General features: G+C 34.2%; 1 protein-coding gene across 2 annotated transcripts in view; it reads right to left on the minus strand.

Moving 5' to 3' along the window:
* FAM171B (family with sequence similarity 171 member B) overlaps positions 1-25,495 on the minus strand; it is a 67,795-nt gene that overhangs the window by 13,163 nt on the left and 29,137 nt on the right. For both annotated transcript variants that reach the window (XM_011356433.2, XM_023529016.1), the window contains exons 2-5: positions 12,970-13,203; positions 9,440-9,532; positions 6,329-6,487; positions 2,471-2,641 (exon numbers count right to left, since the gene is read on the minus strand). In XM_011356433.2, coding sequence (XP_011354735.1) covers positions 2,471-2,641; positions 6,329-6,487; positions 9,440-9,532; positions 12,970-13,203 — 657 coding nt within the window. The remainder of the gene's footprint in view (positions 1-2,470; positions 2,642-6,328; positions 6,488-9,439; positions 9,533-12,969; positions 13,204-25,495) is intronic.

Genomic DNA, 25,495 nt, shown 5'->3' on the forward strand with positions numbered 1-25,495 from the left:
GAAGCAGTCCTATGAGTATATTCACTGCATTTGGCACATCTGGAGATGTGCACATGTGCACGTGAAGGCTGCCTTTCTCTAAAGTTTGTCCAGACTCTACAGATCTAAAAGTTAACATGAGAAATCATGTCTCTGAGGCCGCCAGGCCCCATGACAGTCTCCCATTTATAACTGAGAGGGCCGAGATGATGAATCTTTGATACTTCTAAATTAATCTTTTGTGTGCACAATTAGAAAAGTCCTGCTATAAAATTAGGCAGACTGAATGGAAAACATTCAATTAGTCTCCTGAAGCTTCAAAAAAGGATTTAGATAAATAGATCAACCTATGATGTCATTTAGGTGTCAACCCACTTCTTTGAGGTATTAAAAATGGCCGTCCTCATTTTAAAAGGGGAAGGTAAGCCATTTGGAACTTGACAGACATAAATTGTAAATGCCTCCAAAACAAAATTTGGATCCAGCTGTTCTCTGTGTATGTCTGTATGTCTATATTATTCTACCTCTGGACAATATTAAAATTAATTTAAAGGCAAGCACTTGTAAGGATTGAGTGGTCTAAAATTCTCAGAAATATAGAAACTAACTCAAAATGTTTTCAAGTTCACGTGATCTGAGACTAATCCTTAGTAAATAAACCTAGTTTAAGTTTGATAAGTCCATGTTAATAATTGACTTTGATGTCTATGAATCTGCCAAGCTAAAGAATGCTAATTGCTTACTTCTTAGTTTTTGTTAGAAATTGAGGTTGTAAGGGTTAAAATCTCAACATGTGTAGAAATAACTCTGTGGTGTTTCAGAAGGGCCCCTGAAACATCTCAAAGGATTTATCTTTTATCTTAAATAGAATGAGGAACATTGTAAAATAAGTGATAGAAAACCTTTTAGGGTGTATCATAGAAGTAAACAATGGTTGTAAATTAAATAGTCAGGGCTGTGGGAAATCCAAGCCAGACATTTAGTTCTTTCCCTGCTCCTTGGCAAAACCACCCTCCCTTTTTTTGTTGTTTTTGTATTCCTTCATGCATCATAGTCTGGAAGATAACAATTTTGTAACTTCTTTTATGCATTTGAAATTAAGAGAGAATGTAAGGAAGATTACATGGAGGTAGAAGAAAGTAAGGAGTGACTCACAATAAAAGATAGTTAAAATTATGTGCTCTCTTGAGGATGGTCATGCTTTACGAAGGGTGTCCAAAAGGGGGCATTTTGAAGATGTGTTAACCTAGATGCACAGAAAGAATGGACAGGGCTTGTTCAAGGCAAAGATAAACCTTTACTATGGTAAAATGCCTGGGCAGTGACTACTCACCATGATCTGCCCAATTTGAGATTTATAATCACATCACCCTGTGAGGTTACTTTCCATAGAACTCCTTTTTCGTCTACACTACCTACCTTTCCAATTACAGTGAAATCTCATTCCAAATCTCCTTTGAAGATTGACTGCTTCCTAATCTCAATCTACACAAGTAACTTTGGGCTCCATCCCCTCCTCCAACATACGACCTAATAAATCCATACATTTCACTTGCTGGCCGCAAAGACCTCTGGTTCCTGAGGTGGGGATGCAAACTCAGTTCTATAACTGCAGTTAATCCTAGGACTTGTTAATAACTACTAGAAAAAGAATCTCTTTCCACTGGATTTCAGCCTGGGCAGGTATAAAATTAGATCACCTACAACCTTCTTGCTAAAGGAAATTCTATCCCAGAAAAGAAGTAACACTTTAGAAAAAGAAGAGGACAGAAATCAAGTCCCGTGTAACTATCTAGCTCTGCACCGTGACTCACCCAAGATAATTCTACCCCTGGCCTTTTCCTTTTTTCTTGAGGGCGGGGGGTTCACTTTAAGACTCCCACCTTATTTATGTTGGAACACAAAAACCACCAAGGGAAGCAGAGGAGGAAAAAGTAATTCCAGCAGCCATTTAGGAGGCTAAACTCAGGGAACAAAATTGATACCCAATACTTTTTAGAAAATAATCACTCTATCCCTTAATAATACAGTTATTGATTTTCATTTTACATTTCTCAATTGCTTAAACCAAGCTTTTAGATAAAAGTTCATATTTCCTATCACAACAAAAACCCATAAAAGCAGGAATACTTTAAAAATATTTCTGCTTAAAATGTTAGGGTATATTAAACCATGGGAATATGAGTAAATAATACTATTTTTAATGTAATGTATTGGCATCACTTTCCCCCACAGTTATATTATATTAATCAAAGTGGGTCCAATTTTGGTGATTGACAAAGTGCTTAAAGCTATAACATTGATTTAGTGCTCTACTAAAGATAAAACATTCAAATATAAATGATACATTTTAATGTTTTAAATAAGGCATATTAAATTTTATTCTATTAAAAATATAGAAATGTTGTCAATTGTCCCTCCATAAACCTAAAACAAACAAACAAACATTCAAAAGAAAAATATTCAGAATATTTTTACCTAACTCACATACCTGTGTTCATATCAAATGTCCAGGCAGGTATGTGATCCCCTGCACTTATATCATTTGTATGTAGAAGTGGGAGAGAAACTTGAATAGAGCCATCCACCTTTAATTCTTTTCCTCCAGAATATATTTTCACACATATTGCAGCAAGAGGAATCAATTCAATGCTTTCAAAACCTAAAAGAGAAGATAGTTTATTAAAATCTTACATAAGACAGAGGTTGTGGTTACATATTAATAGCAAATTAATATGGGCCTAAAATAACTAGTTCTTCTACTTCACCCAGGGCTATCCATTTTAATATCAAATAGATACTGAATCTTCATTAAAGATTTTTAAAATATAATTTAAAAATATATGTTATACACCAGTATAGGCTATACATATGTAACATCGACAAATCGATTCACTCAGAGTCATCTGATTTAAGGTCACTGGAATCCAATTCAGTGTCTTTAAAAACCTACAAAACCAACAACCAAAAAAAACACATCTTACCAATATTGTACCCAAGTAAAGGTTCTGCCATACCACATCATCAATGCAGACATGGGTCTAAAACATCTTTCTCCTTTTCCAGGACCATCTGTTTCAAGTACTAGAACCAATAGATTCAGCTGTACTCCTTAAAGTTACCTTATATAAAAAGCATTCTGATTCAAAATGCAATTTTTAATATATAGCTTCAGCAAACAAAATCATGATGTAATATTGTTAGCTGATAGAATTAATAGGCCTTGGCATATATTTGATTAATAATACTGTATTTAAAAGAATATAAACTTAGCCTTCAAATTAGTATTACAATATTATTTAGACTTCAAAGCTTGAAAACTAGGGGAAAGGAGTTTAATAGAAGAATTCATTATGCTGTTTTGCCTACGGTTTTAAAAATTTGATTATATAACTTATACCTTAAATATCAGGAGCTACCTATATTTTTCTATTACTCAGTGGGAAAAGCAAAAAAGGTCTTTGTTTTGTTTTTGAAATATCACCAATGCCAAAGTTATAATATTCACCAGAATATTTACAGTGAATAAAATAATGTGGATATAGATAATGTTAAAATTGTAAATTTTCTACAAATAATTTGATAATTTTAGATTTTCCAAGTAATTTACCAACACATTAGAAATAGTGAATAAAGTATACTTATTACATATTATTTACTCTTCGTGGCTAACTTTTAAATCTTTGGTTAAAAGCTAGAGTTTTGATCATTTAACAAAAATTTACATCCCCTGAATCTTTGACTTAAAAGCTAAAGATTTGTTCATTCATTTAACAAACATTTTAACAAATATTTACATCTCCTACTGGTACCATGCAGTTGTCTAGGCCCCAAAGATACAGTGAGTACACGATATCTTACATTGCCTGCAATATTTTTTCCCACAATCCTCATTACTATCGAAAATCCTTTTTTCCTTTCTTTGCTTATTGTCAATATTTTCTCCATGCACAATAGAAGGTACCTTATCAGTATTTTAAGGAAAATCTAGAAAGGCAGTGTATGTAATTGGGTAGTTAGAAAACACACTTCACTGAAGAAGGGATGTTGCAGTTGTGGCCAAATGAGAAGTTGCCGTCCATGCAAACACCTCAGAGAAGAGCTTTCCAGGCAGGAGAGAGAGAGAAAGCAGGCCATGAAGCTGGAGGGCAGAGAGAGGTGGGAACTTGGAGGCTATGGAAAGGAATTCTCATCATTGCTACTACATCATCTGGTGTTATCAGTTATCAGACAGGGCAAATACTGGTTTACTGAAAAATTTCAGTGAAATAAAAGATTTACCTCTTAAAAACTGCCTGAAACACAGATCATAGATGAGTAAAGTAATGTCATATGAATGGTGTTAGACTAGTATAGTGGTAAGTATTCCAATATAAGCACAAGGAAAGTAGTATGTAATTTGTAAATAAGTATAATCTCTTTTATCAACTATTTAGTAAAGCCAGCTGGTTTTCTGAAGTGACGGCTCTTAACCCCTGCCCCGCCCCCCTCCAGCTCTATAGAGTCAGTGGCTGCAGATACTGAAGGCAGCTGAAACTGCTGAGATCAATATGCCACTACTTGAGATAAGGCCAATTCAAAGAACAAAAAGAAGGAAGAATGGTACAAGGGAGAAAAAAGAGACTGAAAGACATGAGGAGGAGCAAATTTATTTAAAAAAATACTTTCATACTCACAGAACTCTAGAATTGTGCAGTCCAAAAGAGTAGCCACCCACAGTGTGTCACAATTTAAATTTAAGTGACATTAGCAGGGTAGTTCCTCAGTGCACTAGTCAAATTTTAAGAGCTCAATAGCCACAAGTAGCTAGTGACTACCATATTAGAGCAAAAGAACATTCCTTTTGATAGCATTGCTCTAGAACTTTAAAAATGTTAGCATTCTCAGAATACCTGAAACACTGAATAATCTCAAAAGCAGGTGATAGTGAATATTAGAGGGCACAGCATTATGATCCCTTCCCACTGAATCTAATGAGTATTGTCCACAAAAACCCTCTAGTGCAACATGAGCTTCATTGGTGATGGAAGTATATTTGCACTATTCTGATCCATGTTTTTGTTTTGAGCATCCTATAATTGACATCTGGAAAATCCTGGAAGGTTTCTTCAAGAAGCAGACCCTGAGATAAGCACTGCTGAGGGAGTAGAGGAATAACGAAGAAAGAAAGCAGAAAGCCAGCAAAGGATGTGTTAATGAGGTTATCCCTGTGACAACTCCAGCTCATTCTCACTGGACAGAATCTGGCTCAGAGTTGTCCCAGCCAAGGCAAAGAATTTTTTTTTTATGTACTCTTATTTGTCATTGGTTGAGAGCTTGCCCCACGTGAAGGCCAAGCCTGCTTCCCGAACCAGGGAATGCCCTTAGCCAGTCACAGTTGTGTGTAGTAGGAAACATAGGCCTGTAACAGTAGAGTGAGGCTCATCTGCCTAGGGCACTGATAGCACAAGCTACAACAGGTTAAAAACAACAATAAACATCTAACAAAACATCCAATTACCCTTATTACTCTAATTTATGGCTGTTTTCTAAAAGAAACGAACCAAAAATTTGATACAACTGAAACCATCAAAATTACAGATTGTGTGAGGTGATACTAAACAGTGGAGTTTCAGTTACATTGCAACAAGTGGTAGTCATGGTGGAACAACCGTAGTGGTACAGAAGGAATATAGAGTTCTTATGGGGGTTATTCATAGATGTATTGTTAAATGTAAAATTCCATCATTCCCTTAACCTAGAGATCATGACAGCCTTATATAAATGGATTGGTGCTGTTGAATCTGGGATAGATATATTTTACTTATAGAGAATACTAAATACATACAAAAAGAAAAATTGACAATTGCTTACTCTAATCTATTAACTTTTTTATATTTAACCATTATATATAACCATTTTATATTTATATTGGTTTTATATTAAACCATTTTATGTATAATCAGTATTGACACTTCTGATCAATTTTGTAAGAATGAATAAAAGGTTAAATTATAAAAAGTTATGTGTAAACTTCTTTAAATCAAATTTCCATTTTTAAATATATTTAATTTGCAAAGTTACACAATAATCATTACTATTTTCAATATCTTTTTTAATTCTTTTGGATAAAAGTATCCTGCAAATGAAATTTCCATGATTTGAAATAATGTATGTAGAGGACTCTGTTATAATCTTTCTTTCATTAGATAAAAGGGAATTAATTGCTTATAAACATTTTAATAACTAGGTTTGCTTCAACGGTGACATGTATCCTCAAAAATTTGAATATCAAATATCTAAATAACAGTATTTGATTAGATTTATGTACTATTTCTTATACATACATTATGTAAAAATTAGACAATACCTGACTTATCAAGAGTAATTCCAGATGTATACAGAAAATTGTCCACTTTCAAAAACTGTTGCAGAACTGTAAGATAGCCTGTAACGTTGCTAATGTGATGGTTGTCGGGTAGTTTAATTAAGGCTTTTGAAAACTGAACACTTGGTTGAGATTTGGCATCTGGAAAAAGGAAACCTCATTACAAACAGACAAAATAAATCCATATTAAACACAGTAACATTAAGCACAATACACTGTACTTAAAGGAAGCAGTTATAATTATTTCTAAACATTACTAACATTTCCTCATATAATTATTTTAAATTTGGAACTGAATAAGAAATTTTCCTTTTTTTAGATCACAGCACCTTTATCCTAGACTATTTGATTCTGTTGCCCAGGATTTCTTCACCCTTTTTTGAGTTTCTCACTAGGGAACCACATACTGACCATTTTTAGCCCATACAGTTCACCTGGGATTTCATTTCTGTAACAGGAGTTAATGGTGTGTGCCAGGATGGGCTAAAACCAATCAAAAGCATTTCATTATTCTCTTGGTGACATTGATTTGTTCAATGATGGCCTATAACAACCAGTTAATGAGATGCAATGTGAATTTTGCTTGGCTTTCTAGGGAAAAAAGACTTGCTTCTTCCTCACTAGATTTTATATGGTCGGGTATATGTCCAGGAGTTGTAAACACCATTTTGTGACCAAAAATGAGAGCTGGTTTGAAATTCGAGACAATATTTAAAAAGTAGAGAATTGAGAAATGGAGAGAGAAAAACCAGTTAATTATCTCAACAAAAGCCCCGATCACGCCGTGTTTAAGTGGGTCAGCTCCTATACTTATCAGTTATTTGAGCAATAAATAAATGCCTCCTTTGGGTTTTCAGCAACTTGCAACAGAAAGTGCCTTTGCTAATATTCAGCCATATATTTAAGTGGGCAGGTTCTCTATCAGATAACGAAACATGCATTAAGACTTCCAAATGCCATGCACTCAATTTATAAATATTATCTCACATTAATCACTTTGAAGTGACTATCCTCTAATATAATATGTGGAGTAAGAACTCAGTGGCAATATTGATATTTTTATAATCAACATCTTATTTAACAATTCAAGGGGCAACTTTTAAGTCATTAAAACTAAAAATTATCAGACTTTAGCTTTTGCTTTGGAGTTTTTAAAGATCGTTGATAAAGACAGAGGCAATCAGTTAAAATTATTTGGATAAAAAAAGAAGTATCAGTTTTAAAGAGTTACATGACAATAAATGATAAAAGAATGTAAGATAATTCTCGAAATCACTGTAGAGTTTACTTTTTATATATGAAGGTAGAAAAATAATATCTGGAAAGTAAATAGTTAAGGGATATAAAGAAAAACAACACATTTATAATATATTATTCTTGTTTGTTAAGTTGTTCGAGGGTACAATCTAATACCTTCTGATAACTTAGATACTACCTACAACTTTCTTTAGAGTCCACGTACAATTGAAAACATGTATACTAAGGAAGTATCTAGCTGAGCTTCTCTAAGGTTTTGTACATTCCTGAAGTTTCCAACATCTTCTGCTCCTTTTACTGCAAATATATTCACACACTTTCACTATACACACTGAACACCTTCCTGATCAAATCTTGGAAGGAAAAAACAGAAACATTTTACAGAAGTTAACAAGTGAGGATATGTCAGAAACATCCATCCTCTCCTGTTTGGCCTCACCGAAAGGGTCAACTCTCAGGGAAATAAGGAAGTAAAAGGCAGTGCTCTGAGAATTTGAAAGGGCTCACGGTGCTCTCATGGATGTGTTCCAAGGCATGAGCAGTCCTATCCAGACAAATGAGAGCTCACCACTGCTTGGTATAGTGGCAAAGGAGTGGCACATGGACGTGTTCACGCAAATCCATTTCACGTGTTCCAGCAGAAATTAAAATTGTAATGGGGTTTGAAGAGGCCAGTAAGGAACAGGAATGTGTCAAAACAAAACCAAAACATTGAAGAAGAACTGGAGAATCTGTTTTTCACAAAAGCCCCAGCAGCATAAAATGTAGCTTCTTTCTGCATGTATCTAGTTCCTATTTACTTTTCATCCTTCTATACAAAACTCCACATCCACCCATTCTGCCATATATCAGCAAAGTCAGTGAATCAAAATTCTCCAAATTCCTTAGTATTTCTAAAGTAAGAGATTCTTCCACCTCATTCAGTAAATTACTCCAAGATTAACCAAACCCTCATTTAATTTTTCCCAATAATAGTATTAGATTTTGTAATTCTTTAGGAATAAATAAGATAGCTTCTGAGAATGAAGAGAACTTTCAAAAACAATTCTTTTTACCAAGACTCTCATAAATTTTACTTTGAGAATTCTCTGCCTTTACCAATTCCCATTATGCCTTAGTCTTAAATATGAATTCCCTAATACGAAAGAATTAAATAGAAAAGTAAATTATTGTGATTTATAAAGGTTTTTTATAATATACAGTAAGAATCACAAAATGCTGGGGTTTCCCCTAGGGACTAGTTAGAGGAGATGAGGAAGCGAGGTAAGAATGGAACCATCATCCAGCTGGTTCGTAAAGCTGAACTGGATGACAGCTTGAAAAAGACCCCAAATCAGGCTTCTCCTGTCCTTCCCCTTGGGATATGCGAGTGGGCCAATCATGTCTGCTGGGTAGATAACTACCCAGTGCAGGCCTTTCCCACACAGGCAGCAAGATTAATGCCAGAGGCAGGAATGGAAGTGACCTACAAATTAGCCCCACAGGGCTGAGCCCTTTTTCCACTTTAACCAACCACTAAAGTTCAGTGAGAGATATGATTTGGAATGAAGTTCAGAAGCTCTTTCCAGTATTTCCAAAAGTCCAATGTTCTCATCTGGGAGGCTAAAATAGTAAAAGAGAGAATAATTCCCACTACACAGACACTAAAGAACCATATTATAGTTTGATAGTGAAATAAGAATCAGTTCAAATCAACTTATAGTTAGTACTAATCATCTTTGATCAATTTAGATTTTTCCCACATATAATCAACATTAATTCATTAGAAGAAGTGCAGTTACATAATAACCACTTTAAGTGTTTACTTATCAGCTGAGTAAAAAGTGTTGTACTTACCAGCTAATTTTCCAGTAATTAAAACAGTGTCTTCAAATAGCCATATATTTGCTTGGCTTTGCGGAAACAGTGAAAGTGTAACTGATGAATATACTGTGAAATATAGCACAATTAAAATATTTTATTAAACGTGGGGAAAAACAGACAAATATAGTTCTGTGCCAGTAGGCCCTAAAAAGTGGGAAAAGGCTAACGGAAAAAGCAACTTAAAACAAAGGAAGGATGAATGTAAAATATGATGGAGAAAAAAAGAAGGATCACAATAAAATGAAGAGATTGGGCATCCCCATTTTATTTTACTAATCTTTTCTATTTCATACAGTAGTTCGTACCAAGGTGATTAATGATGTTCTCTAACAACCCAAGATATATATGGTCAAGTTAAATACTTGAACAACCTTCTGCTATTTTCTCCATATAACTGTTACTTCCTTATAATTTTTTAAAACTTTTTTCTTGGCTCATGATTCAAGGTTCTCTAAAATAGAGATTCATCCACTCTTCTTTTTTTAACTTCCCATGTAAAGTTGCAGTGCTCTTCTTCACACAATATAGTCTGCCACACAGACTCTGAGTTGGTAAATGAGGAAACAGTTTAATACACAAAATGATTCATAGGTGACCATCAGTAGTAACTCAGGATGGGGCTGTACCAGCCTACAAGAGTAGCTGCCTGAAATAACTAGAGTAAGTGCAGAGCACCAGGAGATAATTATTTCAAGAACAGAAGCAAGAAGCTGGAACAATAGACCATTGTTTTATAAGCAAGAACAAATCAAATAAGCTTACCAATCCTGCAAAAGAAAAATAAGTTCTGAGGAGTTACCTAAAGCATGAGTTCTCATTTGATATCACTCCCGTAGACTAAGTATTTAAAATTAATAGAAATAACATAATATCCCTAAATCACTTGAGATCACTTAAATCACTTAATTGCATGGAAATATTTTTAATAATTTGAGATATTTCCAAGAGCTATAATGGAAAAGACAGGATAAAATACAAAAAGTATACAGTGATGATGTATGGGCGGACTTAAAATGAAATACACTTTTCTTCTACAATAGGAAAGGAGAACTACCAACTAAATAAAAGTGTAATTTCAGTTCAGAATACATTAACGTTTAGACTGATTAACGATTTCATTAGATTGGAAAGGAGGTAATAGGTTGTAGCTAGGACCTGGAGATGATTCTCATTAGGGCACTATCCCATATTTGATACTTTCTTGGTCACAGGCAGCTTAAAAGGGACAGCTTTTTTAAGGCTATTAAACCTGAGGGGAATCTTTCTGAACCGTACTATAACTTACACTCAGATTTCTTTACTGAAAATGTTTCTGATTATAAAAGGGATGTTTCTGATTATTAAGGGGATGTCTATTCACTGTGGAAAGGCTGAGAAATGCAGAGAAGGGTAAGAAGAAAATGATGGTCATTATACCAGGACTAAGACAACCACTATTAATTTAACATAGCTCTTCCTAGATTTTCCTGTGATTTTTCAAAATGAGAGTATGATATTGTATACAGAATATTTTTACCCTGCTTTTTCACCAAATATAAGCATTTCTGTCCCTCAATAGAAACTTTTCATAACATTTTCAAGTCACGTATTTCATTTCTTGAAGTATCAAGATTTACTTAACCACTACACTAATACCATATATTTAGATTGTTTCCATTTTCACTATTACCACAGAAATAATATTTGAATCATCATCCTTCAACTTTATTTGTATGTCTGTTTTTAGGAAAGATTCTTAACAGTGGAATACTGAGTCAGAGGTTATAAAGATTTTGAAAACATCGATACACATATTTCAAAATTGTTATCCAGATAATTTTGCTGATTTGTACTCCTACCAAAAGGGTTTGAGAATTCTGATCATACCTCATTCTGTTAATATTGGATATATTCACTTTTTAAAAACTTTTCTAAGATGAAAAATCTAAGGAATGTGTATTTCTTTGGTGTATAAATCTTCGACTATTAGGAGACAAAGCATTCTGTCACATTTACTAATCATTGGTATTTCCTGTTTTGAAAATTGCTAGGTCCTGATTTTGTCCATTTCCTTATTTAGGCAGGGCCTTGGTGTTTTCTTACTGGTTTGTGTGAGTTCTTTGCATATTAAGGATATTACTCCTTATTGTTTCACATATTTTTCCTGTCTTCTTGTTTTCTTTCATGTTTTTGATGTACAGTGTTTTTTTTAAATATGGTCAAATCTACCTTTTATAACATCTTTCATTGCTTTTAAGTTAAAACAGATCATCATAATACAAATCAGATCATTTATTATTTTCTTATATTTACTATGATTTGTTTTTTTACATTTAAACTTAAAACAATATATTTCAGAATATGAATCCAAAATTAATTTACTTCAAATAGTTATCCAAAATATCCTAATATTATCTACTGAATACTCAGCCTTTTCTCAATGAGTTATAATGGTACTTTATAGATTATATTTTTTATATGTACTAGTATCTGATTTTTACCACAGTACAATATCATATAGTTTTAATGTTGTAGCTATATTTTAGTTTTAAATTTGTAGGTATATAATATTTTAGTTATCTGGAATGGCAAATTACCTCTAGTAAATTTTCTTTAAAACAAGATTCCCAGGTATTTTTACATTTATTCTTCAAAAAAATTTTTTAATTTGGACCTATTCACATTCATAAATTATCTTGCCAAGTTATTTTTTTAAATACATTAAATCTATAAATTAATTTGGGAAGAACCAAAATCTTTACAACATTCAGGTTTGCTAAGAAGAAATATAATGTTTTTCCAGTTATCCAGGGTTTTATTTCATTAATTCATTTATTTATTTTTAGGTTTATCAGTAACGTTTGGTAGTTCTATTTTTCCCACATAGTTATTTCACATATTGTTTTAGGTTTCCTTGCATAGTTTTTGTTCTTGTTGTTCTGAGAGGGATCACTTTTCATTATTTTCCTAACTGGTCATTACTTCTGGTATATTAGAACATGTATTTATTGTACCAATGTTAATTTTTTACAATCAGTAACTTGAATTTCCATTATTACTGTCCACTAGGAGCACAACCACAGCTTCACAGCCAGGCTCCCTGAATCCATTTTAGCCCTGCTGTTGGCCTATTCATTATATATGCTGTTAAGTAAATTCAGTTTCCAAACAACTTTTATTGTGCTCAAGAATCTATAGTAACCACCTTATTATTCAGCACATAAACCTAAACTGTTTGTCTCACCTTTTGAGAACATCCTTTCATCATCTGGCCCCACTTTACCTGGCCCACCCTGCATCATTCTCAAACCTTTGGGTGTGCCAAGCCCCTCAATGCCACCTGCAGATAAGATTTTACCACAACAGAGCTCTTACTCGATTCTTTCAAGCCTCTGTAGAAGGAAACCTCATATTGACTTCACATAGATATTCTCATTTCCAGGTTTACCAGAATAAGAGATTCCCAAAGTAGAGGAAAAAATCATTTACACTCAGTGAAGGCGAATCATTACTTAAGTGCTTACTTGGCATTCTTCCGGTCCTCCAAGGCAGAGGTGTCAACACATAGCCATCTTTGTAAGCAATAATGGTTAGGCTGAGTCCTAATTTATACGGTACTTTTATCAACACTGCTCCATTGTTTTTAGTTACTGTGGAATTTGTTTTTGTGTAGTTTACAAATACTTCTACAACTGCTTGACTCAGGTACTGACGACTGATGATGTCATTCACCTGGACTTTCAGCATAAATACAGACACTGGAAGAGAAAAAAGCCAGAAATGGCAGTATGTTAGATCCTAGAATACATGTCACTATACTTTATAATGCCATTCAGACACCTGAATAACAGCATAAAATTTTGTTGATAAATAAGGAAATGCATATGTATAGATTGATAGAAAGAGGTGTAAAAACATTCCACATTCATTATTCTTCCTAAAACTGAATACAATTGCGTCTATTAATAAGCTGTGGTATTACTACTCCATTTGTTCCTGCCAATTAAAAGAATAAAGGAAAGCAGTGAAAATGGAAAGACAGGTTCTCCTTTCAGGAAAATACATTGTTATTTTGTCTCATAATTCTAATGCTATCAAGTTACATAGATTTAACACTAAATCGGAATTCAGTCGAACTTAGAATAAAATGTCATCCAAACAAATCTATTAGTGCATGGCTAGCTTCTTTATTTTGTTCTGTTGTCTGGAAAGCATGGGGTGCTTATCAGTTCCAAATATACAAAATATAAAACAAAAATGTTAAAAAGCATTATCCATTAAATATATGAGAAAACATATTAACATAATAAATTAAGAAAAATGAGAAGTTAAAGCTTCTTTCTACTTAAACCTCCAGCCTGACTCTTTGAGTACAGATCTTGACAGAGTGTTCATGGGTTTACCAATGATAATGTCTAGCTTTAATAAAGAACTTATATCACCATGGAAATGCCTTTGCAAAACCCGTTTCACAAAACCTTTGCCAAAGATAACTTCTCTTCCACTAAAAATGGGCTTTGGAGTCAATCAGTCAAGGTCCATTTCTTTGCCATCTTCTAGATGTGTGACCCTGTTAAGTTACTTCTCTAAGTCCATTTGCTCATCTGTAAAATTGAGAGCATAGTGACTCCCTTTCAAAGTAAGTGAAATAATGCAAATAATGTGCTAAGTACAGTATTTGCTTGTCATTTATTATTAATAAGAAAAATTATTTCACAATTAAAGACAACTTCATAAACATTAGAGTACAACAATAAGAAATGCCTCATAAAGATTATAGTGCTATGCATTTGCATAAAAACAATTTTACTCAATTTTTTTAGTCAGAACATGTCAGAACATACCAACTTCCAAATTGTTGTTATGCCTTATCTAGTTTAACTTTGTTAAACTAAGCTAGGCTTTAAATTGCATTTGGAATGTAACAAAAATATTTTAAATTCAAATAGAACCACTGTTATAATTGCCCAACCCTGGGAAGGAACAATTTAGCAAGTTAGAACAGAGCTCTGATCTTTTTAAGAATCTAAAAATGAGGTTAAATGTTACCCAAACATGATTCATTATACATTCAGACACAAATATATTTTTAATGTATTTTATATGTGATAACAATTAAAACCACAATAAGAACTAAAACGTATTGTAGCATTCTGTTAATTTTTAAGTGCGTCATTCCATTTACTCTTCAAAACCATCATTACGGAGATATTATTCCTTTCTTCATTTTATATATTAATAAGTGCAGGTTAGAGAGGTTTATAAATCAGCCATGGCCAACCCACAAAAGATAGAGGAAACAGGACACAAACTTGGGACTATCTCTCCACAAAGCTTGTGCTCTTAAACTGTTGTACTATAAGATTCTGTTTATACTCTTAAAAGCAACTCTAGTCCCATTTTAGAGTGTGGGAAGAATTAACTGGGAAAAGGAAGGAAAGGGGAAGATTGCATCCTGGACAGTCATATCTTAAAATGAGATTCTATTAGTCTGTCTGAAAACTGTTAATTTCCAGGACAATCTCATATATATTCAAATGTAAATATGGAGAATAGATTACAAGGCAAAATATAGATAACTGAAGTTTATCCCCACCTCTGCTTTCTCAGCATTTTAACAACAGCCAGCCTTGTGAAAGATTAATTTATCTGTGAGTAGTCATTACTATCATTACTTTTAATAGATAAATTCCAGAGCATCAGACACTAAAAGGTCAACTAAGCCTTGGCCTTAAGTCCACTGTTCCTCACATTATTTAACTATTTACTCATCAGGTCATCAGTTCAGCTCATTCCTAAGATTTCACTCTAAAATAAAAGCATGCTTGTAACCATTTAAAATGAAAAAGGACTAGGAATAAATATATGTTTCTGGTGCCAAGCCTAGTATGTATATTATCACCAAAAAAATTTCAATCGACCTTTGTATAATATGGAATATCAAGTCCATTTACCAGTAAAGAAATGAGAATTCAGACACCTGACACAAACTGCCCCAAATCTCACAGATATCAAGAGGCTGTGTCAGCCTTCAAGTGTCCCTGTGAATGATCCCAAAGCCATTTTTACGCCATGTTACAGTGAGTCTTGTGGTTATACTACTAAAATTAATTCAAGGAATATATGATTATAATCATCACTGAGAACTTAAATTCTTACATAATAATTAAAAAGGATGAAAAAATGTTCCCATATACACATGCTGATGCCAAACCATGGGTTCAAACTCAAATGGGAAATAACAACTTGAGTAAAAAAATAAAAAGTTGTAATATATATGAAATGATGGGCTCCTAAACCAAATGTATTTGAGTAGGTCTACTCAGGGCAGAAAATAATTTATGTATATTGGATAAGTAGCTGCTGCTTAATTCAAAATAGTTTCTGCAGCTACTTGCCCCTAATTTCCTAGATAAAATTCACTGAGTCACTGGCATAAAGCATCAATGTGGGACAGATAAATTTCGCCAGGACCTCAAAAAGATACACAGAGGCTAATAATAGAAAATGAAAACAAACCAAAAAAGCACAACAAAAAAAATAATAATACAGATACACAGAGGCTAATGGCTGCTGGAGCTGAACCACCTTAGAATGTCCATGAAGACCGACTCACTGGGCTTTCCAGCATTTCCCTGGTCCCTCTCCTTCCAGAAGCTGGGTTGTGCAGCCCACCTGCTGATCCATGTGACCTATATTATAATCCCTCTAAAGATCCTTTATTTCTTATAGCCAGAGCTGCTCTTTTATAAGAGAAGGCAAATGAAGGATAATGTTATATACCAGAAATATGATAAACCATATAGATGAAGGCTATGCATAACTAAAAGATAAGAAAAATAGGATTCCCTGTTAAAATCTAGTAACTGGTCTTATTCAAACTAAGTGTACTTAAATGGCTCCTTTAAAAGCATATGGGACTCAATAGGGAATTTTTATTAATTCATTTGCTGCAAAGATTAATTTCAGAAATTTTCTCTGGCCTTTGGATTTCTGGACGAATTCTAATGTGTAGTAAGATCTTAAGCTAAATTCGTTTTTTAAAAAACTCTGCATATCCCATCTGTTTCATCCTTGTAAAAGCACAGTTGCCAAAATAAGACACACTAAAACCTCCTGACATTCTAAAGCTGGATTTGATTCGTAAAATGTTTTTTTAAAACATTTTCTAATCCAGAATGGATGATTTTATTTTTTTCACATGTAATAATGTTAATATAACAAATTTGATGAGGAAATGAATATCGAATTCAGAATAAAAGATTTGCAAAAGTCAAATCTTGGCTGCCAAAATCAGTCTCCCTTTCTGATGAGATCCCCTATATCTAAGGACCCTAGATAGCCTTATAGACTTAGGACATAATGAAGGCCTGACCAGGACTGTCCTCTCTAGCTCAAATTAGAAAAAACTATTGATATTTGTGTGATACACGCCCCCACCCCCAACAGACACAACACCCAGGTCTAGGGCTGGAAACTTTACACAATACAACAATGAAGCTGTCTAGTTTCATCCTAATACAAACCTGTAGACATTTCTCCCATTTTAAGGCAGGGAAATAGAGGCTAAAATTTTAGTTAAGAAGGATATCGGCAAGATTAAGAGACGGTGTCATCTGACTCCAAGACCCAAGAATTTTAGTCCACACATCTCTCATTGAAAAGCCTTAGGAATCTGGGTTTCGTCATTATTTACTAGCTTACTTATTTCCTTCCAACCAGTGCTGAGAAGTGCTTTTCAATAACCTGCTAAGCTTCTCATCCTCATCCCTAGCACAAGCAGCAGCAAAAACAGCATTAAAAACAAAACAAAAGCAAAGAACTTGGCTAAAAGCCTCACCAAAATAATTAAAGAGGACAAATAACTCTTTTTCCTCCAAATAAGAGGAAAAGTTATAATTACTTGTCCATGATTTAAAATAGGATGTTTCTGACTTCTGTGATGGCAATAGTTTGAAGAGGCAAACAAGTCTGGCAGCCAGAAGCAATATATATCCATAACAGTCCCCCTTACTGGTTTTCTCCTCCAACAAAAACATGTTAGCATTTAGATTAAGTGGATTCTATGATTAAATATATGAGTTTTCAACCAGAAGTGCTTTGTCTCCATTAGTCTACCTACTGTTCTCCATTGTATTTTCAGCTTTCCATGCACATATTATTTTCTCTGTCACATAATTACAATCATTATATGTTGCCCATATAATCTTCTTTTCAATATGTCACTATTGGTTTAAAAATGGTTCAGTATCAAATGATTTCAACTTCACCCTTAGAAAACATATAATCTAAATGTTGAGAGAAATAAGTAAAAATAAAATATACATCAATGAGCAAGGTTGCTGAAAAAAGATTTAACTGTTTAGTGCCTAATTAGAAGTGCTGTTAAGCAGTGTGAATTACTAAAATCAAAAGGTAATAATAAATAGGTATAAAAAATGTTCTTGAAAAAGCTTATCAGAACCAACACTATATTATGGTTTTACCACAGGATCCGGATAGGTAACTCAAAGTCCAGAAAGAGTTAAAAAAAATACTGCTACCTATTTATTTGGGTGACATCTAGAGCTTAAAGTTAGGTGGGCTGATAAATTACAATCTCACTTCTTTTCAAGATAATTTGACATCATCTTATTATGTAGCTACAATTATGTAGGTTTCAATGGTGCCATGGAAAAACCACCTTATTTTAAGAGTTCTCCAGTACAGAAACTAGCCTTCTTTCCCATTGTGTTTCAAGCACCTATAATTATTTCATTTTATATACAATAAATTTTTTCTTCTCTAGGAATATAATGTTAAAAATATACTCGGCAAAAACAAAACAAAGGGAAAAAGAACAAAAACAAAAAAAATACAGAAATATACTAAACAAAGCTCTTATAAATAGGTCACAGATCCAATTTTTAAAAAAGAAAATATTTTAAAAATAAAATAAATTTTTAAAGACTTTACTGAAATTTATGCATTCTAATGAGAACTAGAAAAAAATGAAGAGCACAAAAATATAGTGGAATGAAATAATTGGTTGGGAACAATTAGAAATGTTCACCTACATTAATTCACCTAACAGATGTTTATTGACTGCTTACTTTTGGCCAGATCTGCTCTAACTAGATATTGGGGATACAAACATTAATAAGACTCATTCTCGCCTTGAGAAAGTTTATTCTGAGGAAACATGTAAAAAAAATAGTACTGCAGAACTATCTGATACTACCACAAAAGAAGTTTTAAAAAAGCAATATGAAAACACAAACAAGAGAACTTTCTATAGTACCAAATATAGTCTTCCATGAAATTATGTAAAAATTCAGAATCAAATGTATAATAATTTCTATAAGTATCAATCTCAAAGAGAGATATCTGCACTCCCATGTTCACTGTAGTATTTTTTTTTTTTTTTTGCAATAGCCAAGATAGGGAAACGACCTAAATGTCCATCAGTGGATGAATAAAGAAAATGCGATATATACATACAATGGACTATTTTTCAGCCTTAAAAAAGAAGGAAATCCTGACATTTGAAACAACATGGATGTACCTGTAGGACATTATGCTAAGTGCAATAAGCCATACGTAGAAAGACAAATAATATATGATCTCACTCACACGTGAAATTTAAAACAGTCAAACTCATGGAAGCAGACAGTAGAGTTGGGATAAGGGAAATGGGGAGACGATGGTCAAAGAGAATAAAGTTTGTTATGCAACATGAGTAAGTACTGGCGATCTATGCGGCATACTGTCTATTGCTAACGACACGGTACTACCTACTTAAAATTTCCTAAGAGGGTAGATCTTTAAGTGTTCTTACTACAAAATAATAATAAAAATAATAGGGACAGGAGGAAACTTTGGGAGGTGATGGATATGTCTATGGCCTTGATGGCGGTGATGTCACAGGTATATACTTATTTCCAAACTCATCAAGTTACATACATTAAGTATGTACAGCTTTTTACATGTCAATCATATGTCAATAAAGTCAGTTGTTAAAAAATAAGTATAGAAAATGTGGATCTAATATCTACATTGGAATCAGTTCACACTATCGGTTTTTGAAAACATTATTATTGTTCTGAGCTCAGATCTCCAAAGTTCCTGCCCATTCTCTCCTATTTTTCATTTTCTCCTATTTTTCATGATCTGACTTTTTGGTCCATTATAATAGAGACTTTATGGTGAGAATTCCAAAGATGTCAAACTTCTAGCTATGACCCAAATCAGGCTTTACTATGGGCATTCAGAGGCCTAGTTTGCCCTTTACCCATCATTTTCATATGATATTCAGTCACAGAAATCGTAAAGCTAACTATATAAATATCTTAAGATGTAAACAGAAAACAACTAGTTCTAAATTTAAATGGCTATTTAAAACCTTTATCAATGTCATAACAATCGTGGTTTCACTAAAGAGAATATCAATTAATTCCCAACTCTTTAGCCTAGGATTCAAAATCTGAGATCTGGCCACCACCTCCGTTTCCAGCCTTATCTAATCATACTCTTTTATCAGAGATTGGCAAACTATAGCCTGCTGGCCAATTCTGACCCACTGTCTATTTTTGTAAATAAAGTTTTATTGGAACATTGCCACATTATTCATTTAAGTATTGCCCATGCTGCTTTTGCTGTAACGGCAGAGTTGATAGTTGCATTAGAGGCCATATGGCCTTCGAAGACAAATATTTACTACCTGGCAATTCAAAGAAAAAGTTTGCTGACCTCTGTTCTATACCACACATAAATGGGTCACTGGTCATGATCTAAAACCAACCCACTTTCCTGCTATAGTATTCACTTCTTTCATCTGTATAGAAAGCTCTTTTTTCATCCCTGTCAAAATCCTAATCCATCCTTCAAAGCTTAAGTCAAAAGCTTCCTCTTCAAATAAATATGCTCTTATCCCAGTCAGATGGGATCTTCTCTTCTGTACTGACTGGTCTAACGGCACATGATATATTCTGGTGTGTGTTTTACTCTTCTATGTATTTGTCTCCTCTCTCTACAAGAGTCAGCTTTTTGATAGCCAGTATTGCTTCAAACTCAGCCTTGTGTTTTGTCAGAGCTTAATAAGAGGGTTAGCATGTGGATACTAGATGAAAGAGTAGTGGGGAGAAAAAGATGAGTATAGGAGAGAGAAATAAAGAAAGTTAGTGAAAGGAGGATAGAGATCAGAAGTGGCTAAGCATTCCTGGAAAGAATGATAACTATAGGATATACACAGAAGCTACTGAAAATTGCAGCCAGCTTTCTAGCCCCAGTAGTCAATGAAATTTTGAGCTTAATCCCATAGTTGCCAGTGAGAAATATTTTTATATTATTACAACAATCACAACAACAAATAAGTATTAAGATTCCTTTTCCTTTTGGAAATTAATATGACTTTTCCTTCTTCTTCATAAGAATATTTAACTTGGAAATTTTCACTAGAAAATACATAAATAGCAAAACTTGCTAAATAAATGTAATGCAACTGTATTACAGCAAATGTTAAATTTTAAAAATTTACTTTTACTATTACAAAACAATACCAACAAAGCCATTTTACAATTCTTTCTCCCAGGGTAGCAGCACAATTTCCCAATTTAATTGGAAGGAAGGTGGAAAGTTTAGAAAAGGGTGAGGACAACAAAGGAGCTTGTAAAGAGAAAGGGACATATTATTCTGCATTCTGTAAAGCAGAATGGAAAGGGCTTCAATAGTTTAATCTTTACAGCATTTCAAACATGGACACATAGGCTCCTTCTTTTAAAGGAACAAAAGGGTGCTGAAGTAAAGAAAAAAAAAACTTAGTAAAGTAGAAAAGCCTCCTTTTCATTGCTTAAGCTTTGGAGTTTAAAAGAAAAAAAATATCTGTGCCTGTTTGAAACAACAACAAATTTGTAGTACATTAATATTCATCACAAAGAAAACATCAAATCTAAGAAGACATTAAAGAGATAAAATAAGGACATGATCTCCAAAAGTGAAAAATGTTATGGGGCAAATATAATACCCATTTTCTCCATTAGGACTAAAGGCTTAAATGAGTGTGATTCACCAAAACTAATGAAATGAATAACACAAAGAGTCCTTGTAAAGTAAGAATGAGCACATTGCAGACTGAATAGGGAACAAATGAGAGAGCTGAGCCATTAGTATTTGTGCTCAGTTCCTTCTTGCCTACCCGAAGGGTCCTTTTCCTCAATGAGAATAAATGAGACTTGAGCTCCTAAAACATATTGTTCAAGCTCACTCCACAGACATTTATTGTCCTGACTTTTATCATTTCTTCCCAATTTTTTTATACTGCCTTGGAATCACTTAGAATTATTCATTCACTCACTCACGAATTCATTCAACATGCATGTACTGAGCACTCTATACGTGTAGGCATTAAATGTGGAGACATAAGAGTATACAGCCCAGTGAGGAAAAGTTAGAGATCCCTTTTTTACTTATGAGTTTGAAATAGCATTGGTCCTGGCTGCCATGGGCATACTGGGCACCTGACTCAGACTAAAGTAGAAGAAGAGGCTCTTCTGTGGAGGCAAAACCAGAATTGGGTTTTGAAAAAGGGCTGGGGGGCTAGGGTGAATAATACATCCCCTAATACCAAGAATTCAATCACTGACACTCATCCTTAAGATTCAGCTCAGATATCACGTCCACATTGAGGCCTTCTCTGGTCACCACATCTAGTTCCAGGACACAGGGATATGTTGGAGAATAAAAGGGACTGGTTTTCCTCTTCCTTTGTACTGATACATCACAACTCAATTCTATGTTATCAGGGTCATGTCTGGCAACACAGACAAAAAAATATCTGAAAGATTTTCCCTGAGGGAACTCTGAAAATTTTTTAAAAGACTGAGGAAAGAAAAAGAATGAGGTTAAGAAGAATATGCCAGGACTCTGCCCAAAATAGAAGTTATCTGAGAAAATGTGAGCAACATATTTCTCCTTGGAGGAGACATGGGAATTTAGCAATCTGTCCAGGGAGCATGTGCTGATGGATACCACCTTGTACCCTCAAGAATGTCCTTGTCTGATGATGTGTCCCACTGCATCTCTGAGCTCACTCCCTCTTCTATCCTCACTCCTTCTGATCCACATTGGCCCCTTATACTTTCTTGAGCATGCCAGGCATGTTCCCACCTCCAGAGTCTTTGCACAGGCTGTTTATTCTGCCTAGAATTCTCTTCCCCCAGGTATCCATAGCTTACTCCCTCACCTCCTTAAAGTCTTTGTCAAAATTACACTTCTGGTAACTCTGACCCAACCATTCCCGCTTACCCTGTTTCAGGGGTCCCAAGACCACTTTTAAGTTCAGTGACTCATCAGAAGGACTCACGCCACTCAATGACAGGTCACACTCACAACTAAGATTTATTATGGCAAAGGATGAAGAGTAAAAACAACAGGAAAAATAAATGCATCAGCCAAATCCAGAGAGGTCAGGCATGGGCTTCCAAGTCCTTTCTCTGCTGGAACTACATAGGACAAAAATTCTCTCTTAGTTGTGAACTGCAGAGATGCATGTAAGGTGTCTCTTCTCAGGGAAAGCCAATGGAGTCCTACGGTCTAAAGCTGGCATGAGGGTACTGGTCACAAAGACACATTCCTGTTGGGTTACCAGCCATGGTAGCCAAAGCACAGAACCCCACCGTAGATAAACCAGAACCCTACCATGGATACCCAAGGTATAAATCATGAACTTGTGAAAACACTCTTGACAAGCTGAAACAGCATGCCCCATTGTTTGAGCATATAAAATATCATTCATCAGTAATATAAAGAATGAGGTAGTTAAGCCTTCAAGGGGAGGGTGGGACAAGGAAAAGATGTAAGCAACCATTTCTGTGCAGAGAATATTTATAACGTATGTACTTTAAGAAAAGTACAAATTCTTTGACTATCACTTCTTCCTTCAGTTTCTTCTACATTTTTTGTGATATTGAGAAAGAACTTCCAAAAACAAGATTAGGGCAACCACAGTTCCTTTTCCTTAAAAAAGCAATTATATATATGAAGACTAAGTTCTTCCAAAAATTACTCAACTTTAAATAACTGGAAAAATACTCTGGGATATATCACCAAGGAACCAAAATTGGAGTTCCAGTTCCAATAAAAATGGAAATAAGTAATACAGGCTATGACATGACACAGACTGCTGTAAGAGAAAAAGCTCCATGTTGGAAAATAAATTTTAAAATACAAACTTGTTACAAAATATATTGCACACAGACTTAGAATTCTTATTAAATTGCTATTTAAAAGGAGCAATCCATTAGGAATCTTTGAGCGGTACGTGTTTTCCCCCTAGATGTTCAAATGTATCGATGATGGTATATAAGGCAAGACGACCTTTGGAGAACTGTCACTGAATGTTCTCACTGAATGTTCCCTTTCATGAATGTAACAATCAAAATTACTTTAGGTGTTAGTCAGGGTACAATACCCCCTTGGGGTATAAATTACTTGAATTGGACACAGAGCACTCTAGACTCCTTTGCAACTTAATGACACACTGTCCTTAAGTATTACCAATTTAGCATAATTGGTGGATGAGTCTAGAGAACAATATCATCCAGGCCAAAAGGAGAATCAAGCTATTGCTTCTTATATAATACCCTGAAAAGGATTTAGCATACTAAACTGAAAAATGTCCCCCCAAAATTATCTCCGAAAAACATTTTCCACCAAGTTTCTAGAAAGGCTATATCCCCAAATAATTGCAAGTGTGATGAATATTTTGAGTTGCACAACTCTAACTTAGGGTACCTGACTAAGAGAGAACTCATTGCTGGAGTCCATGTTAGCACAGTTCTCCAGAATGGGCTTTAAGGTAGGGTCAATACTCTACCAACTGGGGTGGCCAACGGCCTCCACCTCCCACCAAGAGACCTGCCCAGCACTGCCCAAAGACCATCGTCATCTTTAAGCCTAGTCCTCTCTATCCTGCAGCAGAGAAGTTTTCTTCAACATTGTTTGTACAATGAATTCAAATTTCAAAAACATCTCAGAATGGAAGATTATGGTACTATAAAGTACTTTTAGTAATATTGCCTTGAATCTAGTTAACTGCCTTTTCTAAGCAACTATTTTTAGTGGTTCTACATCTTAATGCTGCCAAGAATAGTGTGACTAGTCTTCTGTTAGAATGTATGCATAGGCTTAGCAATTGAATATCTAAAACCAATGACATAATCAACAAACACTACATAAACAAATCCTTTAAAATACCTAAAACAGAAAAACATCAAAAGCCCAATATTTGGGGTCACAGTTCTCAAACTGTGCTAGAAGCCATCAAAAACGATACAACAAACTAGCAGGGATGCCAGAAGATATTTTAAATTTTGATGCAGGCACACAACTACTGACATCTGTTGGATACCACACAAACTCGAGAGAGTCCATAATTCAATGTACTACACTCAAATCAGTGACATTACATCTTCTGAACTTGGGTGTTCAGTGATTGCTCTGATAAAAAGCAAACACTGCATAAAAATGAATGTTGGACAGGAAATGAGGATGGCAGTATTCATTTTCCTTTCAAGGTCTGAGAACTTACACAGTGTCTAATAGACAAATATATCCCATTAGGTAATTAGCAAATATGTATTATTATTCTTTTAGTGACTAGTAAGTTGTTAGAAATTATTAAATTCTTTGGCCACAAAAAAAATTACTGAGACACTAAAGGACTGTGAACTGAGAGAGTTTAGGAACCTCTGCATTTGGGCAGTTATTTATGCTACACATTTTTATTAAGAACCTTCTATATGCAAGAGCTGCACTAGTCACTCAGATACACAAAGAAATTAGTTGCCTTCAAATACGTACATAGAAGAGTCAAATAGAAAGAGTGACAGTACCAAGAAAAGTGCATATAAAGTATATGAGATTCAGGGAACTATATAATTAAATTATTCTGGTTAACAATGTTAAGCAACAAATGAGTCATATCTGAATTCTGAGTGTACATCTTTCTAAAAAGTGCCTAATCACTTTATTGTCCCTGTAAGAATATTTCAGAAAACAATTTTTCTTTAAAAA

This window comes from Pteropus vampyrus, unplaced genomic scaffold, assembly GCF_000151845.1.
Source record: "Pteropus vampyrus isolate Shadow unplaced genomic scaffold, Pvam_2.0 Scaffold2, whole genome shotgun sequence".
NCBI lineage: Eukaryota > Metazoa > Chordata > Mammalia > Chiroptera > Pteropodidae > Pteropus > Pteropus vampyrus.